Source organism: Bubalus bubalis, chromosome 4, assembly GCF_019923935.1.
Source record: "Bubalus bubalis isolate 160015118507 breed Murrah chromosome 4, NDDB_SH_1, whole genome shotgun sequence".
Lineage (NCBI taxonomy): Eukaryota > Metazoa > Chordata > Mammalia > Artiodactyla > Bovidae > Bubalus > Bubalus bubalis.
This window is the reverse complement of record NC_059160.1, coordinates 148,370,018-148,388,619: the sequence shown is the minus strand read 5'-3', so window position 1 is coordinate 148,388,619 and position 18,602 is coordinate 148,370,018. Positions and strand designations below refer to the sequence as shown.

Below are 18,602 nucleotides of genomic sequence, written 5' to 3'. Positions count from 1 at the left end.
ACTCTAACCTCAGTATCTGGCAGATAGTAATGACTTTACAGCAGTCTTTATTCTTTTGTGTTCTTGCCTGGAGAATTCTGGACAGAGGAGCCCTGATGGGCTGCAGTCCATGTGATTGCAGGATTGGATACAACTGAACAGCTAACACTTTTCTTTCCACTCTTTTGTAAGTGTCTAGGGACGGGGGGAGCCTGGTAGGCTGCCGTCCTATGGGGTCGCACAGAGTCGGACATGACTGAAGCGACTTAGCAGCAGCAGCAGCAGGTGTGCCTTTGTCCCATTCTCATCAATTTTATGGCAGTAATTTGTGGAAAAGAGGATGCCTTCTTAGGGTATGTTTTAAGGAAACTCGGGAAAGAAAGTAAAGGCGGTGGCTCTCATAGTTAGGGGAATCTCCCCCAGATGAATCTTGTCACCTCTAGGAGACCACTCCCCTGTTGAACAGCATTACGTTATAATCTTAGGTTGAAGAGAAGTTAAGAAATTAGAGAGACTCATGTAGGAGATTTAGGGCTATCTTATTCTCCCATGAAATAAGATAGATTGAGGGTTTGGTAGTTCTTTTTAAATAACAATGTCTTTTATTATTATACAAGTAACACTCATTCAGATGGCAAATAGAGAAAAATGTAAGAGGGAAAAATTTATATCATGAGTAAGCTACTATTATTCCAATGTATATCATGAATTAGCCACTATTATTATTCTTCTGATTTACTGCCTTCCAGGTTTATTATTCCCCATAGCCAATTGATTTGTTTAAAAAATTTTACATTATCAAGAAATTATGTATCTTGTTCATAATTTTTACTCATTGTAATCTTACATTTTCCCGTGACCTTAAAATGTTTTGATAAAGTGTATTTTTAAATAGCTGCACAGCGTTTTAGCAAATGGACCCTAATTTACTTATTACAAATAGCTTCAATATCCAACATTTTCATGAGTGTTGTAGGAGAAACTCTCGTTCACCAACCAGAATGACTTCTCTGCAGTTCAAAACCAAGCTCACATCTCGCTCGAGACCTGCTCTTGGCTCCTAAAGCTTCTGTTTGTTTGCTTTGTTTTTATTAGCTGAATTAATATCTTCGGCTGTTTCCTGCTGTCTTTTAATTGTACCACCATCCTTCTTATCACCCAGATCTCCTGGCTCTCCTTGGATCCAGTCCTTAGATACTGTTCACTATTGTCTTGTGTCTTACATTCTTTTACCTTACTGCCTGGCTAGATACTCTAATTATTTAGTTATTGAACTATCAGTTCAGTTCAGTCGACTACTCAGTCGTGTCCGACTCTTTGTGACCCCACGAGCTGCAGCACGCCAAGCCTCCCTGTCCAACACCAATGCCCGGAACCCACCCGAACTCATGTCCATTGAGTTGGTGATGCCATCCAACCATCTCATCCTCTGTTGTCCCCTTCTCTTCCTGCCCTCAATCTTTCCCACCATCAGGGTCTTTTCAAATGAGTCAGCTCTTCACATCAGGTGGCCAAAGCATTGGAATTTCAGCTTCAACATCAGTGCTTCCAGTGAACACCCAGGACTGATCTCCTTTAGGATGGACTAGTTGGATCTCCTTGCAGTCCAAGGGACTCTCAAGAGTCTTCTCCAGCACCACAGCTCAAAAGCATCAGTTCTTCAGCACTCAGCTTTCTTTATAGTCCAACTCTCACATCTATACATGACTACTGGAAAAACCATACCCTTGACTAGATAGACCTTTGTCAGCAAAGTAATGTTTCTGCTTTTTATATATTTATTTTATTTTATTTTATTTTTTGTTTCTGCTTTTTAATATGCTGTCTAGGTTGGTCATAACTTTCCTTCCAAGGAGTAAGTGTCTTTTAATTTCATGGCTACAGTCTCCATCTGCAGTGATTTTGGAGCCCCAAAAAATGAAGTCTCTCACCGTTTCCACTGTTTCCCCATCTATTTGACATAAAGTGATGTGACCAGTTGCCATGATCTTAGTTTTCTGAATGTTGAGCTTTAAGCCAACTTTTTCACTCTCCTCTTTCACTTTCATCAAGAGACTCTTTAGTTCTTCACTTTCTACCATAAGTGAACCATATTGAACTATGCTGCTGCCGCTGCTGCTAAGTCACTTCAGTCGTGTCTGACTCTGTGCGACCCCATAGATGGCAGCCCACCAGGCTCCCCCATCCCTGGGAGTGGGTTGCCATTTCCTTCTCCAATGCATGAAAGCGAAAAGTGAAAGTGAAGTCTCCCAGTCGTGTCTGACTCTTTGCGACCCCATGGACTGCAGCCCACCAGGCTCCCCCGTCCATGGGATTGAACTATAGCTACACCTAAACTTATTTCTCAGCCTCTAGTGACTCTTCTTTTCCAATTCAACCATCAGAGCCAGGAGAATCTGCTTGAAATATATCTGTAATCATGTTATTTCCCTCTCTTAAAAATTATTAAAGATTGTAATAGTGAATAATTACAAACAATGGAAGTGTCCACCAATAATAGATAAATGAATTTCAGTGTATGTATATGTTGGCTTATTATCCATTAGTTAACCAGAGATTATATAAATATCCATAAATCTAAGTCATAATTTCTCAACCTTGACACTATTGACACTTTGGACCAGATGGTTCTTTGCTGTGGGGAATTGTCCTGTGCATTGTAAGATGAAGCAACGGCTCTGACCTCTACTCAGTAAATTCCCCTAGGACTGACTCCCCACTCCCCACCAATTGTGACAGCCAAAAATACTACCACATGTTGCCAAATTGTCACCGGTTGAGAATCACTGGTCTAAATGAATAGATTTTAAAAATACAATGTTGAGTGAAAAATACAAGTAACATGTAGGTGCTATGAATATAAATTGTAAAAATACACAAAATACTAAATATTATAGATACATATATCTTCATTTAGTCAGTAAGTATTTATCATCTCCTGTGTGCCAGGCCCTATTCTAGGCACTGGGAATACAACAAGTGAACCCGAATTCTCCCTGCCCCGTGGAGCTGCATACTAGTGCAGGAGAAAGACAATAAACCATTATATGATGATAGATGGTAAGTAGTACTTTGAAGAAAAGGCAGTGTTTGGGGAGAGAGATGTAAGGGCTGCTCTTCTAGAAAGGTTGACCAGGGAGACCTTTCCGAGGAGGTTTTCTTTCAAATGAGATCTAAGAATGTCAGGGATTGAGGCAGACAGGTGATACTGAGGGAATGGTATCAAGGGAATAACATGTCTGGTAAAGAAAACAGTGTTCTCTTACTCACTCAGAAGAGAACTCTCAGTGTTCTCTTACTCACTTCAGGGGCCAAGAAAGGTTCTTGTGAGAGCTGTCACTTTTGGGCAGCAGAGAAACAGACGAACTGATAGTGTTGATCATCAAAGGGAATACTAACTTTTATCTATCATATATTTTTTAAAGTACGTGCTTAAAGAATTCACCTGCCATTGCAGGAGATACAGATTAGATCTCTGGGTTGGGAAGATCCCCTGGAGGAGGAGAAAGTGGCAACCCATTCCAATATTCTTGCCTGGAAAATTCTATGAACAGAGGAGCCTGGCAAGCTGCAGTCCATGGGGTCACAAAGAGTTGGACACGACTGAACACCACCAGCACATATATTACTAGTTTGGTTTTTATGTTAAATTTATCAATGTAATCATATATTTAGACTAGAGGTAAATATTAGCAGTATTTTAATTCTGGGTGGTAAGGCTATATTACCTTTTTGACTTATCTATATTATTTTAATCTCATAAAGCAAAAATTAAAAATAACAAGGAAGCCATCAGTGATCACTCACTCCTTACTTCACTGAGTCTAAACTTAGCCTTTTCAGCCTCGTTGTACTCGTCAGTCCATCTGTTCAGCCTCAGATTTCACCCTTAAGCCAAACTGAACCCGTTTGCTCTCTCTGAACATGTTCCTCACTCCCCACCTCTATACAAATGCTCATTTTTCCCCTTACCTAGTTTCTCCATCCTGTCTTACCCATCAAAATCCTCTAGATTTTTTAAGGGCTAACTCAGCTTCTTCCATTAGCTCTTTTTTTTTTTTTAACTTCTCTGTCTCCACCCAGTGAATGTAATTACCTTTTCCTATGATTCTTTGAACCATTTGGTATTTCTGTGTGACTTTATATGTTTTTAACTTATCATAATTATTTGTGTATATTTCTTTTCTCTGCAATATTTGCATATTACAGAGTAGGGATAATTCCCTGTTACCCGCATGATTCAGCAAGGTATGCAAATGTTTATTAAATTTATGCAAGTCCATTATATAACTTGGTTTGTTTCATTATAAATAGTTCAGACAGAGTTCCATAAACTTATATAACAAATCACATCACCATCATAAAATAGCTCACTTGTCATATAAATCATCTGTGTATATTTCCCTATCAGTTTATAATAAGAGGAGCACAAAATAATATCAGAAGACTTGATTTCAAGCCTTTGCTCTGTCCAACTCAATGACCTTGCAAAAGTTGTAGAAACTCACTGGGCTCTGAGTTTCTCCTTTGTAATACAGGATTATTACCTCCTTGTAATAGTAATTGTAATAGTAAATAAGAAAATGTATTTGAAGTGCTAGCCTAGCGTTTAATACATGATAGATTAATTTTTGTGCATACTTTCTTCTGGGTTTTCATTTCCTCATAATATGATATATATAAATTGAAAGAGTTACACTAAATCAGCAGCTTCATGATGGTGTTCCATGGAGCCTGCTGCAGAGCAAAGGGGAAGGCAAGATGAGCAGGTCTCTGAGCCTCCAGCCTCCATTTCAGTCAAAGCAATCTTTCAGGGTTCTTTTTAGTTTGACTTAGGTATAATTGACAAAACTGTAAGACACTTAGGTGATTTGATATACCTATACATTATGAAAAAGAGTCCCACCACCTAGTTAATTAACAGATTCTTCACCTCACATATTTATATTTTGTGTGTATGTGAGAACATTTAATATTTACTCTCTTAGCAGATTTCATTTACACAATAGTGTTATCAACTATAGTAACCATGTTTCACATTAGATCCTATGACTGTATTTACAGCTGAAAGTTTGAATCCTTTTTCCAGGATTTTTGTGCTTATTTCCGTCACCCCTTAGTCACTGGCAACCATTTTTATTCTCCATTTCCATGAGGTTGACTTTCATTTTTTTTTAGATTCCACATATAAGTGATATCATGCAGTATTTAACTTTCTCTATCTAGCTTATTCCATTCAGCATAATGCCTTCAAAGTGCATCCATGTTGTTGCAAATGACAAGGTTTCTTTCTCTCTCATGGCTAAATAATATTCCATTACAGTCCAGTGTGTGTATATATATATTCCAGTGTATATCCAGTGTATATATATATATGTATATCTCCAGTGTGTGTGTGCTAAATTGCTTCAATCGTGTCCAGCTCTGTGTGATCCCATGGACTACAGCCTGCCAGGCTCCTCTGTCCATGGGATTCTCCAGGCAAGAATACTGGAGTGGGTTGTTGTGCCTTCCTCCAGGGGATCTTCCTGACCCAGGGATTGAACCTGCATCTCTTACATCTCCTGCATTGACAGACAAGCTCTTTACCACTAGTGCCACCTGGGAAGCCCATGTATACCTCTGTCTCTGTGAATTTATCTGTCTATCCATTCATCCATCTACACCACATCTTTATCCAATTATCTGTTTGTAGACACTTAGGTTGTTTCCAGTCTTAGCTACTGTGAATAACACTGCAGTGAACATGGGGATGCCGACATCTCTTTGAGATTTTGTTTTCATTTCCTTTGGATAAATACCCAGAAGTGGGATTGCTAAGTCATATGGTAGCTCTATTTTTAATTTCTGAGAAACCTCCCAACTGTATTCCATAGTGGTGGTACCAATTTGCATTCCCACCAACAGTACACAAGGGTTCCCTTTTCTCTGCATTCTTGCCAATGCTTGATCTCTCTTTTCTTTTTAATGATGAATATTCTGACAGGTGTGAGGTGATATCTCACTGTGATTTTTATTTGCATTTCCCTGATGATTAGTTGATGTTGAGCACCTTTTCTTGGCATTTGTGTATCTTCTTTGGAAAAATGTCTATTCATTTTCTCTGCCCATTTTTGAATCAGATAACTTGGGGTTTTTTAGCTATTAATGAGTTCTTTTATATATTTGAATATTAACCCCATATCATATATGTGGTTAGTGAATATTTTCTCCCGTTCTTTAGGTTGTCTTTTCATTTTGTTGATGGTTTCTTTTTTTGCAAAGCAGTTTCTCTTTTCTTTACTTTTTGGACTTTTTGTTGGTTTGGCTGTGCTGTGAGGCTGTGGGAGCCTCATTCTCTAATCAGGAATTGAACCAGGGGTCATGGCAGTGAAAGCACCAAGCCCTAACCACTGGACCGCCAGGGAACTCCTCAAAGCAGTTTTTCTTTGAGCTCTTTTTGTATTTTGAGTTCCTGGTGAAATTTTGAGAGGAAGGATTCAGTATCTTGAACAAATGTTTCAAAACAAATTAGACTAGATAATCCTTTCCAACTTTAAAATACTGTTTTTGTGGTTATTATTCTAAGTTCTCATTAAATACCCATGTCTTTGATTTTTTTTATAGCTCCCATGCTATGAGCCCAGGTGAAGAAATCTTAACGTTATTGCAGACAATACCATTTGATATAGAACAGCTTAAGAAAGAAGAAGCTTATCTTCCCCCAGAAGATGGTAAGTGATGGGCCAGGATAGAGCATGGAGTTTGAAAGAATTAAACATCCCACCAAGTCTCAGAGGGCACTTTACTGAGAGTATACCTGCGTCATGTGAGTATAGTATGGCAGTGTCACACTTCTTTTTCAGATGAACGGTGGTTAGATCTCTCACCAGATCAGCTGGACCAGCTGCTGCAGGAAGCTGCTGGCAAAAAAGAGCCAGAGCCCATTTCCAAGGGGCAGGAGGAGAACTATGACTTAACTCAAGTCTCAAAGAGCATGAAAGCTTTCATATCCAAAGTCTCAACCCACAAAGGAGCAGAGCTGCCTCGGTAATTTCTGTTAAAGTGTAATTATCTAAATAGTTAGAGGCTCTATGTTGGCATCATCCAATCATTGCCAGTTCTGTGTTTTTTTTTAATTTTTTTTTTTTTTAGTAAATGATTTTCAATGCTTTGTTTTCCTCTTTTGGTACCTAGTACTATGATAACTTACTTATCTGGAGTCAAATTTCTGATAACCTGATTATGATCCGTGAAGTAAGCCAGAGAGATCACTCAGATCTAAAGGCCACTGCCCCAGAGCTGTGCAGGGCAACCATATATTTTACTTTTTAGGTTTTTACTCAGAATATTATGGACTTTTAACATCTAGCTCTCATCAGGATCAGACATCTGATCTTGTACCCTCAAGTAGATTGGAAGCTTCACACTCTAAAGAGGAGGATAAGCGCTGCCGGGTACCTTGTATAGGTTATCTTCTGCTCATGGCACTGGAATACCTGGAGTTCCGCCTTCCGGAGATAAAGTCTTTGCTTTCATTTTTTGGAGGTTAGTTCACCAGTAGTCAGGAAACTTATGGAAAGTCTCCTTTTTGGATTCTTAGCATTCCCTTTGAAGATATTGCCAGAAACTTAATTTTTCTGTGTGTGCCAAGTCTGTACTTGAACTATGGGGTCATGGAAAGTGTCCAGAGGAGCTGAACAGTTCTCTTAAAAGCTACCCTGTTGAGAAGATAGTTCTATTTCTGCATTCAGATTCTACATATAAAATAAAGATTCACACATTTAATAAAACCTTGACACAAGAAGAAAAAATCAGATGAATAGATGCACTTCAATTTCTGTCATCTGAAGGGAAAGTGAATTTAAAGAAGCCACAACATATATTCTCTATTTTGGAGGGTTATGGTTTGGACCCAAACCACATCCCTGAGAATCCACATAATATTTATTTTGGTAGATGGATTGCAGATGAACACAGAGAGCTTATTGAGTCATACAGTGTCAAAAAGAGACACTTTATTTGAAATACAAGCATGGATGCTGGTTTATCATTCATCATGGCCAACCATGGAAAAGTGAAAAAAAACGATACTGTATTTGATCCATCTGTTGGACCAGGTGGCCTTTTGATAGCTTCTGCTCATTTTGGTGCATACGTATATGGGACAGACGTAGACTACAATACTGTTCATGGCTTGGGAAAGGCTAGTAGGAAAAACTGGAAATGGAGAGGACTGGAAGAAAACATCTTCATCAGTTTGGTTTAGGGCAAATCTTCATCAGTATGGTTTAGAGAAGTATTACCTTGATGTCCTGGTTTCAGATGCATCTAAACCTTCCTGGAAGAAGGGCACTTATTTTGATGCAATCATCACTGATCCTCCATATGGTATTAGAGAATCTACAAGAACAGGTTCACAGAAGGAAGTACCAAAGGGAATAGAAAATGTCCAGAAAGCCACGTTCCTGTTTCTTTGAGTTATCTGTGTGATATGTTTTTTGACCTGTTAAAGTTCTCAGCAGAGACCCTCGTATTAGGTGGAAGACTCATCTATTGGTTAGCAGTATACACACCAGAATACACCAAGCAGGTGGTACCCTGGCACCTCTGCTTGAAACTCATCAGCAACTGCGAGCAGAAGCTTTCCAGTCATACATCAAGGTGCTTGATAACAATGGAAAAGGTGAAGGAATTTGAGAACCAGGACCAGTATTCACATTTGCTGAGTGATCACTTTCTGCTGTACCAAGGTCATAATTCCTTCCATGAGAAATATTTCAGTGGGGTAACAAAAAGAATTACCAAGGAAGAGAAATCTAGCAGGAATGAAAAATTAAGATTTTTGACAATGGAGAAAGAATAAGGATTTGATAGAAAAGACATCTGTATGTGAATTTTCATGTATAATAAAGAAAATGTACTGTTTTAAATAACTTTATATAATAAAATAAAGGCTACAAAAAAGAGGAGGATGAAAATGTTTATCAGAGGAAGAAATAATAACAGAGAACAAGAGGTGTTACATTTGGCAAGTAATAGGGGGAAAAAGGTAGATGGAATTGTTCCTTGCCCAGCCAAATACATCTTTATTAGTGTTGATGCTCATTAGCCTCATAAGATTAAAATTTATGTTCAGTATTCTCTCTTTTAGACAGCAGGGATAGGGAAGGTTTGATCTTTTTTATGTTTAAAGGTTTGGTTCGTAAAAAGATAGACTTTATTTAAATGAATTTGGATAAATAGCTTCTTTTGCTAATGCTAGATATCTTATGGGAGGTGGTAGGTTGGCAGATCCCTAAATCAGCATAAGTTAAAAATGTGCATAATCAAAGTGCAATTTTTACTTTTATTTCTTCTATCTTTCCCATTTCTATTGCCCTACAAGATCAGTAAGCCTAATGGTTTTTAAAATTTAAACTACAATTTTCCTTGCTCTGCCTCCTTTGAAAGTATATCTCTGGTAGTATGCCTAAGAATGGCACCAATTTAGACAAAGTTTCAAAGAGTTTTGTTTGGGATAAATTGTCTTTTTCCTTTAATCTTACAGAGAACCTTCTGAGGCTCCAATCACTTTTGATGCAGATTCTTTTCTTAATTATTTTGATAAGATTTTAGGTGAGTTACAGTGATGTTTATTTTGATTTTGCAACTGTAAGTTGTATAAAGATTGCTAGAGCTTTGGAGCATTGGATCTCATTTGTATTTTGTTTTGTGTGTGTGCATGTGATTCTGAGTTGCTTTCAACTATTAATTATTGCCCTACCAACTAATTTTGCAGAAGATGCCTTGCTTAGTGCCTGGCATAGTAGTTGCTCATTAAATTTTTGTTGAGTGAATGAATGCTGTGTGTTTAGATAGGGTTTTACATGGGCTCCAATATTACACTGTTCTTTTTTTTCTCTTTTAAACATCCTGCACTTATGTACTGGGCTTCCCTGATGGCTCAGACAGTGAAGAATCTGCCTGCAATGCAGGAGACTGGGTTTGATCCCTGGGTTGGGAAGGTTCCCTGGAGGAGGGCATAGCCACCCACTCCAGTATTCTTGCCTGGAGAATCCCCACAGACAGAGGAGCCTGGCCAGCTACAGTCGATGGGGTTGAAAACAGTTGGACACAACTGAGCGACTAAGCACAACAGCACTTATATACTACTAAAATAAAAAAAACAAATAGCCCAATTAAGAAAAAATCAACAAAGGATATAAACAGGCAGTGTCTTGAAGAATAATCAATAAATATTTGAAAATAGTTAACTCTAGTAAACAAGTAAGTATACAATAAAAGTAAGAATTATTTTTTTGGCCCATCATATTAGGAAAAATTTTAAAGGTTGGTAATAATCAGTTTCCTCAAGTGTGGGAGAAAGGAGCACCATCCAGCTGTGGAGGTGGAGGTGTAAGTTGTCTTTTCTCAAGGCAGTTTGGTACTCCAGAATGTTCATAACCTTTGACTTTGCTATTTCACTTCCAGGAATTTACCTCATGAAAAAGCTGTGTGTGCTAAGGTGGTGATTGCAACATTGTAGTAGCAACAACTGGGTTATAGTACAGTTTTACTCCCCACCAAAAAAATCATAGTACATTCATTTCATGAAGTATAATAGAGCCTTAGTGAAGAATGAGGTCCATTTATGTGTTTTGACAGCAAAGGACCTCCAAGATATATAAATAAATAGAAAAACAAACCATAGTTCAATATATCTATGTAAAAAATATTTTGTATACACATACAGACACACACAGAATTACATAAATGAAGGTCTGGGTACCCACTGAACTGTTAAAAGATGTTTAACTCTGGAAAGAGAATGAAATGTGAGACAATAACCTATATAACTTGAATGTTTACATCAGAATGTATTCATGTATTATGTAGTTTTAAAATTTCTTAAGTAAAAATTTTTAATCAATTGAATTCACCTAAAAAAAAAGAAAAAAAAGGAATCTTTCGGCTCAGCCTGTGTACTTTTCTGCAGATGTCTGCCAGCAGTGGCATTTTCTGGAGGGGATTTTTCTGAAGTACTTTGACTATGTATATTCACCTTTTTTTTTCCCAGAGAATATTCTAATTCTTTTGAGATGTATAGTCATGCCAAAAAAATGTACCAAGTGACTGTTTCTGTGTTGGGGTCTGTGTAGGTTCAAAGTCCCATGAGTCAGACTCTGATGATCTGGGTGAGGAAGACTCTGAATGTTTAGACAGCGATGATGATGTGGATCTTGAAACACAGGAGGCTGGAGAAGAAGCGTCTGTAAAAGGGACTCTGGATGATCTCAAGTCATACATGGCCCAGATGGACCAGGAACTAGCACATACAAGCATTGCCAGAAGTTTCACCACCCAGAAGCAAATGGTTTGTGTTCACCCTCTTTCCCTTTTGAGTCTAGTACAAAGGACAGCTAAAACTATTTTATCTTCATTTTTCTTTTGCATTTGTGGTAATTTTTTGTGATTTGAATTTGATCTTTTGATTTGAATGAGGTTAATTTTTTCCTAACTCTGGTTGGATGAAAGATTATTTTCTTAAACATAAGCTTAATTATACTCCTTATTCTGTGTTACATGTGGGTAGGAAAGAAATCTAGCTTCTTTCACTTAGAGAAAACTTCAGATTCTGTTTTATTTGTTTATTTTTAACTGTTCATTTTTTTTCTGTTTATTTCTTTTAAAACTCTTAGGCAAACTATAAATGTATCTCCTTACCTCTGGTTATCTCCCTTGGGCTATTTCAAAATCTGGACGGAATCCATTTAATTTGTAGAAACTTTTCCTAGGAAGAAGTATGCTATAATCTTTGGAACCAGATTTTAATGTGTTTGTTAAATTACATAGTTTATTATTAGACTTCATTTTCTTTCTGTCAAGAATGGAATTTCCTTTCTAATATGTAACTCAACTTTACATTGTTGCTTTTTATTGTAACTACCATCCAACCTAGTTGTATTGTCCCATGACTTTCTTTTCCTTCCATAAACAAGGAACCTCTATCCCAGACTACCAATGACAGTCCAGAGGAAGAAGATTCTGGCACAGGAGGATCTGTTATGACGCCAGTGGATGTAGACCTGAACCTGGTTTCAAACATATTAGAGTCCTATAGTTCCCAGGCTGGACTGGCAGGACCTGCTTCCAACCTTTTACAAAGCATGGGTGTGCAGCTGCCTGACAACGCAGATCACAGACCCACAAGTAAGCCAGCAAAGGATTAGCCAGCCAACCTAGCCTCTCTTTTGTCTTCTTGAATAAATATTGAGTCTGACTGTGCTCATTTCTAGTTTTGATTTCACATCTAGTAAAAATGTTTTCTTCAAGTTCATAGGTTAACTTCTCTATGAGCCCCAAAGGTTGCCCTCTTTGCACAAGTCTTTTGTGATCTCAACTCTGGGGTGCATACAAGGTTTTGAAATCAGCAGAAGAAAGAGAATCAAGCCCTTGAGATAAGACTTACACACTTTATGTTTGGAACATTAAGTTTATCTTTATTCAGGATTAAACATTGGGTAGAGGAAGGAAGGTAGACTGGCAAACATAAGGAATGAACGAGCTGCTTTTTATTCCAGTTACCGGGAACGACCTTGAGTCAGTCTCCCTCTGGTGTCAAATAATTGAATGTTCTACCTGTTTTTGTTATTCTTCTTCAAGGACCCATCAGGTTCTTTTTATTCTTTGCACCTTCATGATTCAGTGCCACAAAAATATTCTCCAGTCAGGTAAGCCCTGTACCAAAGTTTGTTTTATTTATCTGCCATTTTTTAGGACCCCAGCCCACCCTTCTCTCTTTTGCCTCTGCTCTCAGTTATCCTTGGAATTCTAAGAAGCAAAGCACTCTTTCCAGTCACTGCTGGGAAACGAAGTTCAATGTTGCAGCTCCTCCTATTAACTACTCTGATTTTTTCTTTTCCAAAACAACACGTTAATCCAAAAGTAAACAGTTACTTCGTGGTAGGTTGAGAAACTCATAACCAGGAATTCTGTACACTCCTCTTTCTATCAGTATTTTCAGATTGGGGATATGTACACATGTGGTCACAAACACACCCACATAGAGATAGAAAACATTGGGAGGCGGTACTACTCATGGACCCTGAACTGTTTTCTTCTAGCTGCAAGATATGAAGAAATCTCAGGACCTCTCTTTCTAGAGTGTTTTTTCCGTTCTGTGTGCCGGGTTCAGCCCAGGTCAGGGCAAGCTGCCAATCTTAACAGGACAATCGAGTCCCATCACATATTATCCCTCAGCATTTCCCGATGACAGCAGTTTGATTTTCCCAAAGCAGTGATGGTGTGCGGGCGGTGGTGAGAGTATTGATCCCAGCCTTTAGGATCAAAAGGAAATTCAGTGCTTCATCCTCTCTAGTTCTAGAGTCTGTTTTACTTAGTCCTGTGGGACTTGGGTGTGTGAATCATCTTAGGGTCTCTGGCACTTGTGTCTTTAATCACTAGTTAGTTGCCTAAAAGTACCTGAACATACAGCTCTTCCCTCAGCTGTTCTTCTCAAACAGACTTCTAACAGCATTTCTTCCCAACACTGCTTTAGTCATTACACAGACTTCACACTAATAGTTCCCTCCCTCCCACCGTCAATTCTCGCTTTCTACAGTTTCCTCACTTCATAAGATAGAAAAATACATCTGAACAGAGGCCAGAAATGTATTTCATTTCCTCCAGATCAGTGCTTTTCTCCTGTGATAAGGTACAGAATGGCATATATGAATGACGAGAAATCCTAAATTTAGTTTATCCCGTAAAACTCAAGAAATGGTTCATCTTCACTGGTCATTTTGTTGAAGTTACTTCAAGTTTAGGAAAACAGGCACAGCAAGGGATACTCTTTTCCCTGGGTCGCAAACTGAGCAAGTAACAGCAAAAAATTGACTTACCCACTTGAGCCCACTGGCATGCAGTTACCTCAACAGAACATCCCTGTATCTGATTTATTACAGAGCACCTTGAGGAAGACCTTAATTCCTGCTTTCCTGGGATGAAGGACTTAAGGAAATACGACCTTTATTTAACTACTCTATATAAAACAATTACCTCTATGCAAATTCAAAAATGTTGTGCTACTTTTTAAAATTCTGTGAACATAAAAAGTAACTGAGTTGAGATCTGCTATATATTTTTAATACTAAGATAAAATTTGAACTGAAACTATACCAGGCACATTTTGGCAGTTAGTGTAAATCCAGCATTGATAAGCCACATGCCAGAAGATGTTTGCTTCCACAGCACAGGAGAAAATGAGTGAACACGGGCCTGGATCCAAACTATTCAACTTTTGCTTTGACTTTTGTTATCTGATCGGGTTTGGCATTTTTGATTGCCTGTGGTTAGGAACTCTGTTAACACTGGCAGATGTGTCCTGCTGTAGGCTCACCATCTGTTCTGCCTTACGAGGTTGGCCTGGGATGGGCTTTGTCACCTCCTGTTTATCAGTTGTTCTCTGATGTGCCCCTCTTAGATCGTGAGGAGGGAGTTATCTGATCAGGTGGCCTGATCTGAGCTAAGCAGGCAGGGGAGAACAGGTCGGTTTTTCAACCCACTCCTTTATCAGTTGGTGGGCAATGGCTAACTTGGGGGGCAACCAGAATGGGACAGCCCCACTCTGTTGTTGATTAGATGGGTTGTTTCTCCTCAGGACTGTGGCCACCTCATCACGACTGAACCAGGCAGCTGCTTCTAGTTCTCTCAAGTTCACCTGGAGCTGAAAGACATAAGGAAAAACAGGATATAAAGTTAGGAGCTACTTAGAGTACAATGGCCAAGGGTGAGAAGATGTTCCAGAACTGAGCAATCTTAGAAGATGGTATCTGGATTTATTCACTGGGAGATAATTCTAGATAATGTCCAGAAGCAAAATAACCATAATTAAGGGAAGAGAGTTAAGTATATTTTTTAGATATTAAAACACACACACACACACGAAAAAAAATCGTGGAAGTTCAAATAGTAAAGTATTAAGAGTGGGTTGGGGATTTCCTAACAGTCTAGTGGTTAGGACTTTGCACTTTCACTGTCGTGGCCCAGGTTCAATCCTTGGTCGGGAAACTACGATCCTGCAAGCCATGCAGTGCAGCCAAAAAAAAAAAAAGTGTTAACACTGAATGTAAGTTATGAATAATACTGTTTCCTTTTGTGCCTAAATGATTATATAACTAAAAAGGAAACATAAAAGTGTTACTCTTCTTTAAAAGATAAGTGTTAATGATAGTCAAAAGCACAGTATCTTCCTTGCAGGAAGCAAAATAATGCAAACTGCATTCTCAGTTTATTACAGAAACTGAGATAGGTTAGATATTATTGTATAGAAACCAAATAGGGAACACAACACAATCTGTTAAGACTTATGAAAGAGCAAGATGAGGTTGGATAAGACAACATCTAAGTCCCTTGCAGTCAGAAGTTCCTGTGATTTTATATTATTAGTCCCCAACATCCTGACTGACTTGAGCTATAAGACCAATTCTGAAATCATTCATTAACTTTTATATATTTATTGTGTGCCTACTCAGTGTAAAACATTGTTAATTTCCTGATGATGAAAGGTAAATTGTCTCATGATTGAGATATATATACAAGGAAGAATGGTGCTTATGTTGACATTCCTAATTTTTATGATGAATTTGCTTATAAGATTGTAAATTCCTTAAAGGTGTAAATCATATTTTACACATCTTTGTATAATCTAGACAGTGCTGGACTAGGCAGGTGCTTAGTGGGTAACTATGGACCAGCTTGGATGAGGCAAAGGGTATGTCATAAGGAAAGCACCAGAACCTACCTCTGTCTGCCCTGGTTTCACAGTTGCATGACAAGCAATCATGAGTGTGCTGTTAGGAAAGGGCCAATGCTGGGATGCAGAGTAATGCAGTCTGTCCACCTCCAATCCCACCTCTTCTGCAATTTCTCGCCGGACAGTCTCTTCCAGACTTTCACCTATAAGTACTCAGATTAATTCAGGATAGCCCTGTAGCAGGAAGGGTGATGCAGATGCACCTTTGCAAAAGGAGCATAAAAGTGACTTCAAAGTCAAGGAAATACTCTTGGGAAAGGCCTAAATCTCTGAGTCTTTACACTAGGAATCAAATCTGGAGTTGGGTATCGAACTGCCAGTTCCTGAACCTGCTATGTTCGTTACACAAAATAAGAGTCGGAAAGGCTACTGCTGTCCTCAGCTTTTTAATAAAATTCGAATGCCACATGTCAGCATTTGCCGATTTTACTGCAATGGGCTGAGAAAAAAACAGCCTGTAAATAAATATTAAATTTTAGTTAATAGAATATTAATATGTATGCTGAAATATTTAGGAGGAAGTATATTAATGTCTGCAATCTATGCATCAGAAAATAAGATGGATTAATGGATGGATGGAAGAATGAACAGATTTGTGATAAAATAAGCATAGTAATTATCGAATTTAGGTGGTCAGTATATGGGTGTTGACAGTATAAATCTTCCAATTATGCTTATATTTGAAATTTTGCCTATAAAATATTGGAAAATTATAGTGCCAGAAGGTAGTTTTCTTGATATAATAGAAAATGTGCTTGAGATTCCAAGTACTCTGGCAATAAGAATAATACGTAACTATTGAACATTCCTGGTAGTCCAGTGGTTGAGAATCCATCTGCCAATGCAGGGGACACAGGTTCGGTCCCTGGTTTGAGAAGATTCGACACGCTGCGGGGCAACTAAGTGCCACAACTACTAAGCCCGGGCTCTCGAGCCTGCAAGCGCCAACTACCGAGCCCACCCGCCACAACTACTTAGCCCGTGTGGCCTAGAGTCCTGTTCTGCAACGAGAGAAGCCTGTCCACCACAACTAGAGAAAGCTGGAGTACAGCAACGGAGACCCAGTGCAGCCAAAAAAAAATACACACACACACACACACACACACACACATATATATATATATAATTGATAAGCTTTCATTTCCTTCAATGTTATCTGTATATGCCTAAATTCCTTACCTATATCACAAAAACCTGCCAAGGCAGAATACATTCCCTTGGGAAAGGAACTCTGGCGGACAAGCAGGCATCGAGTTCCATCTGACACCAGCGTGATCACCACAGGTGCCACCTAGGAACAGGGGATGGAAACTTAGACACCAGGGCTTTAGGGCCCGTTAATGAAACCACATAATGGGTAACTAAGGAAAGCCTTTTGACTTGGTTTATTGTCCTTTTAAAGCAATGCTTACCTGTGGATAATAGATGATGTTATTGGAAGGGCACACACGCTTGCTGCCAGACACATTCTTCTTGGTGGGCTGCCCACTTCTGCTGCAGAACTGATGAGCATTATGCCAACGGAGAAGAGCCTGAGCCTAGGAATACAAAGATGGACTTGGTACCGTTTGGAGAGAATGTGGGTTTCATCTGTAACAGTGCTGGGGCTACTAATATTTAGAGCAACTCAAAGGGACGTGCCATTCCCTTTCCAGCTCACCTACTTTAAATGGTTATTAATTATTTAAACTTTAAAGGAAATTCTCTGAACATAGTCCTCTATCATTTTAAGTATGAAATTTTTTTAACATTTTAAATGTATTATATATTATTTTTTTAAAGTATCAGAATAAACACCTATGTACTTATTACACAGCTTAAAAAGAAAACATTTTCTATATAAATAAATGGCAACCAACTCCAGTATTCTTACCTAGAGAATTACATGATTCTGAGAAGAATGCACAGAAGAGCCAGGCGGGCTACAGTCCATGGGGTCGCAAAAAGTTGGACACGACTGAGTGACTGAACAACAACAAAACACCTCAATATGTACTCCCCAATAAGTTTGGAATTTTTTTGCAAATAAAAAATGTTTAGAGATAGCTCTTTAACTTAAACGGACAATCCAATATTATATAACAACTGAATTGGGAAAAGAATTTGAAAAAGAATAGATATGTGTATATATATATATCTGAATCACTTTGTTGTACCACTGAAACTGACACAACAGTATTAATCAACTGTGCTGTACTGTGCCATGCTAAGTCATTGCCGACGTGTCTGTCTTTTTGCAACCCTAGGGACCATAGCCTGCCAGGCTCCTCTGTTCATGGGATTCTCCAGGCAATTTGAGTGGGTTCCCATGCCCTCTGCCAGGGGAATCTTCCTGACCCAGGGACTGAGCCTGAGTCTCTCATTCTCCTGTGTAAGTAGGTGGGTTCTTTATCACTAGTGCCACCTGGGAAGCCCAATTAAATGGACAGTCAAAAGCCATTTCAGCAAGTGAAATCCAAAGGTGGAGAATAAGTCATTAGGGCAATGTAGAGTAACTTCTCACCATATGTATGTCATGCTGTGGGTCATTAAAAATGTTTATAAGGCCTATAGATCATAGTGCCATAGATCTATACACCCTTAGGAGAAAAAGGTACTGACAAAAAACAGGGTAAAAGAAGAAGAAACAGTGTCCTTTCTCCAAAGTCTATGATCTGCAAAAAAGAAATCAAATCTTTCCCATATACACTGCTGCTGCTGCTGCTAAGTCGCTTCAGTCGTGTCCGACTCTGCGACCCCATAGACGGCAGCCGACCAGGCTCCCCTGTCCCTGGGATTCTCCAGGCAAGAACACTGGAGTGGGTTGCCATTTCCTTCTCCAATGCATGAAAGTGAAAAGTGAAAGAAG

General features: G+C 38.8%; 2 protein-coding genes and 1 pseudogene across 8 annotated transcripts in view; 2 read left to right on the top strand and 1 right to left on the bottom strand.

Moving 5' to 3' along the window:
• ECD (ecdysoneless cell cycle regulator) overlaps positions 1-12,225 on the top strand; it is a 28,745-nt gene extending 16,520 nt beyond the window's left edge. For all 3 annotated transcript variants that reach the window (XM_044942254.2, XM_006060600.4, XM_006060599.4), the window contains 5 exons: positions 6,586-6,692; positions 6,825-7,008; positions 9,509-9,576; positions 11,100-11,314; positions 11,940-12,225. In XM_044942254.2, coding sequence (XP_044798189.1) covers positions 6,586-6,692; positions 6,825-7,008; positions 9,509-9,576; positions 11,100-11,314; positions 11,940-12,170 — 805 coding nt within the window. In that variant the 3' untranslated portion in view covers positions 12,171-12,225. The remainder of the gene's footprint in view (positions 1-6,585; positions 6,693-6,824; positions 7,009-9,508; positions 9,577-11,099; positions 11,315-11,939) is intronic.
• LOC102392649 lies at positions 7,015-9,502 on the top strand (annotated as a pseudogene).
• Positions 12,226-13,723: 1,498 nt separating the features above from the next.
• NUDT13 (nudix hydrolase 13) overlaps positions 13,724-18,602 on the bottom strand; it is a 16,793-nt gene continuing 11,914 nt past the window's right edge. For all 5 annotated transcript variants that reach the window (XM_006060594.4, XM_006060595.4, XM_044942258.2 and 2 more), the window contains 4 exons: positions 17,167-17,292; positions 16,934-17,045; positions 15,743-15,897; positions 13,724-14,665 (listed from right to left, as the gene is read on the bottom strand). In XM_006060594.4, the coding sequence (XP_006060656.1) occupies positions 14,465-14,665; positions 15,743-15,897; positions 16,934-17,045; positions 17,167-17,292 (594 nt within the window). In that variant the 3' untranslated portion in view covers positions 13,724-14,464. The remainder of the gene's footprint in view (positions 14,666-15,742; positions 15,898-16,933; positions 17,046-17,166; positions 17,293-18,602) is intronic.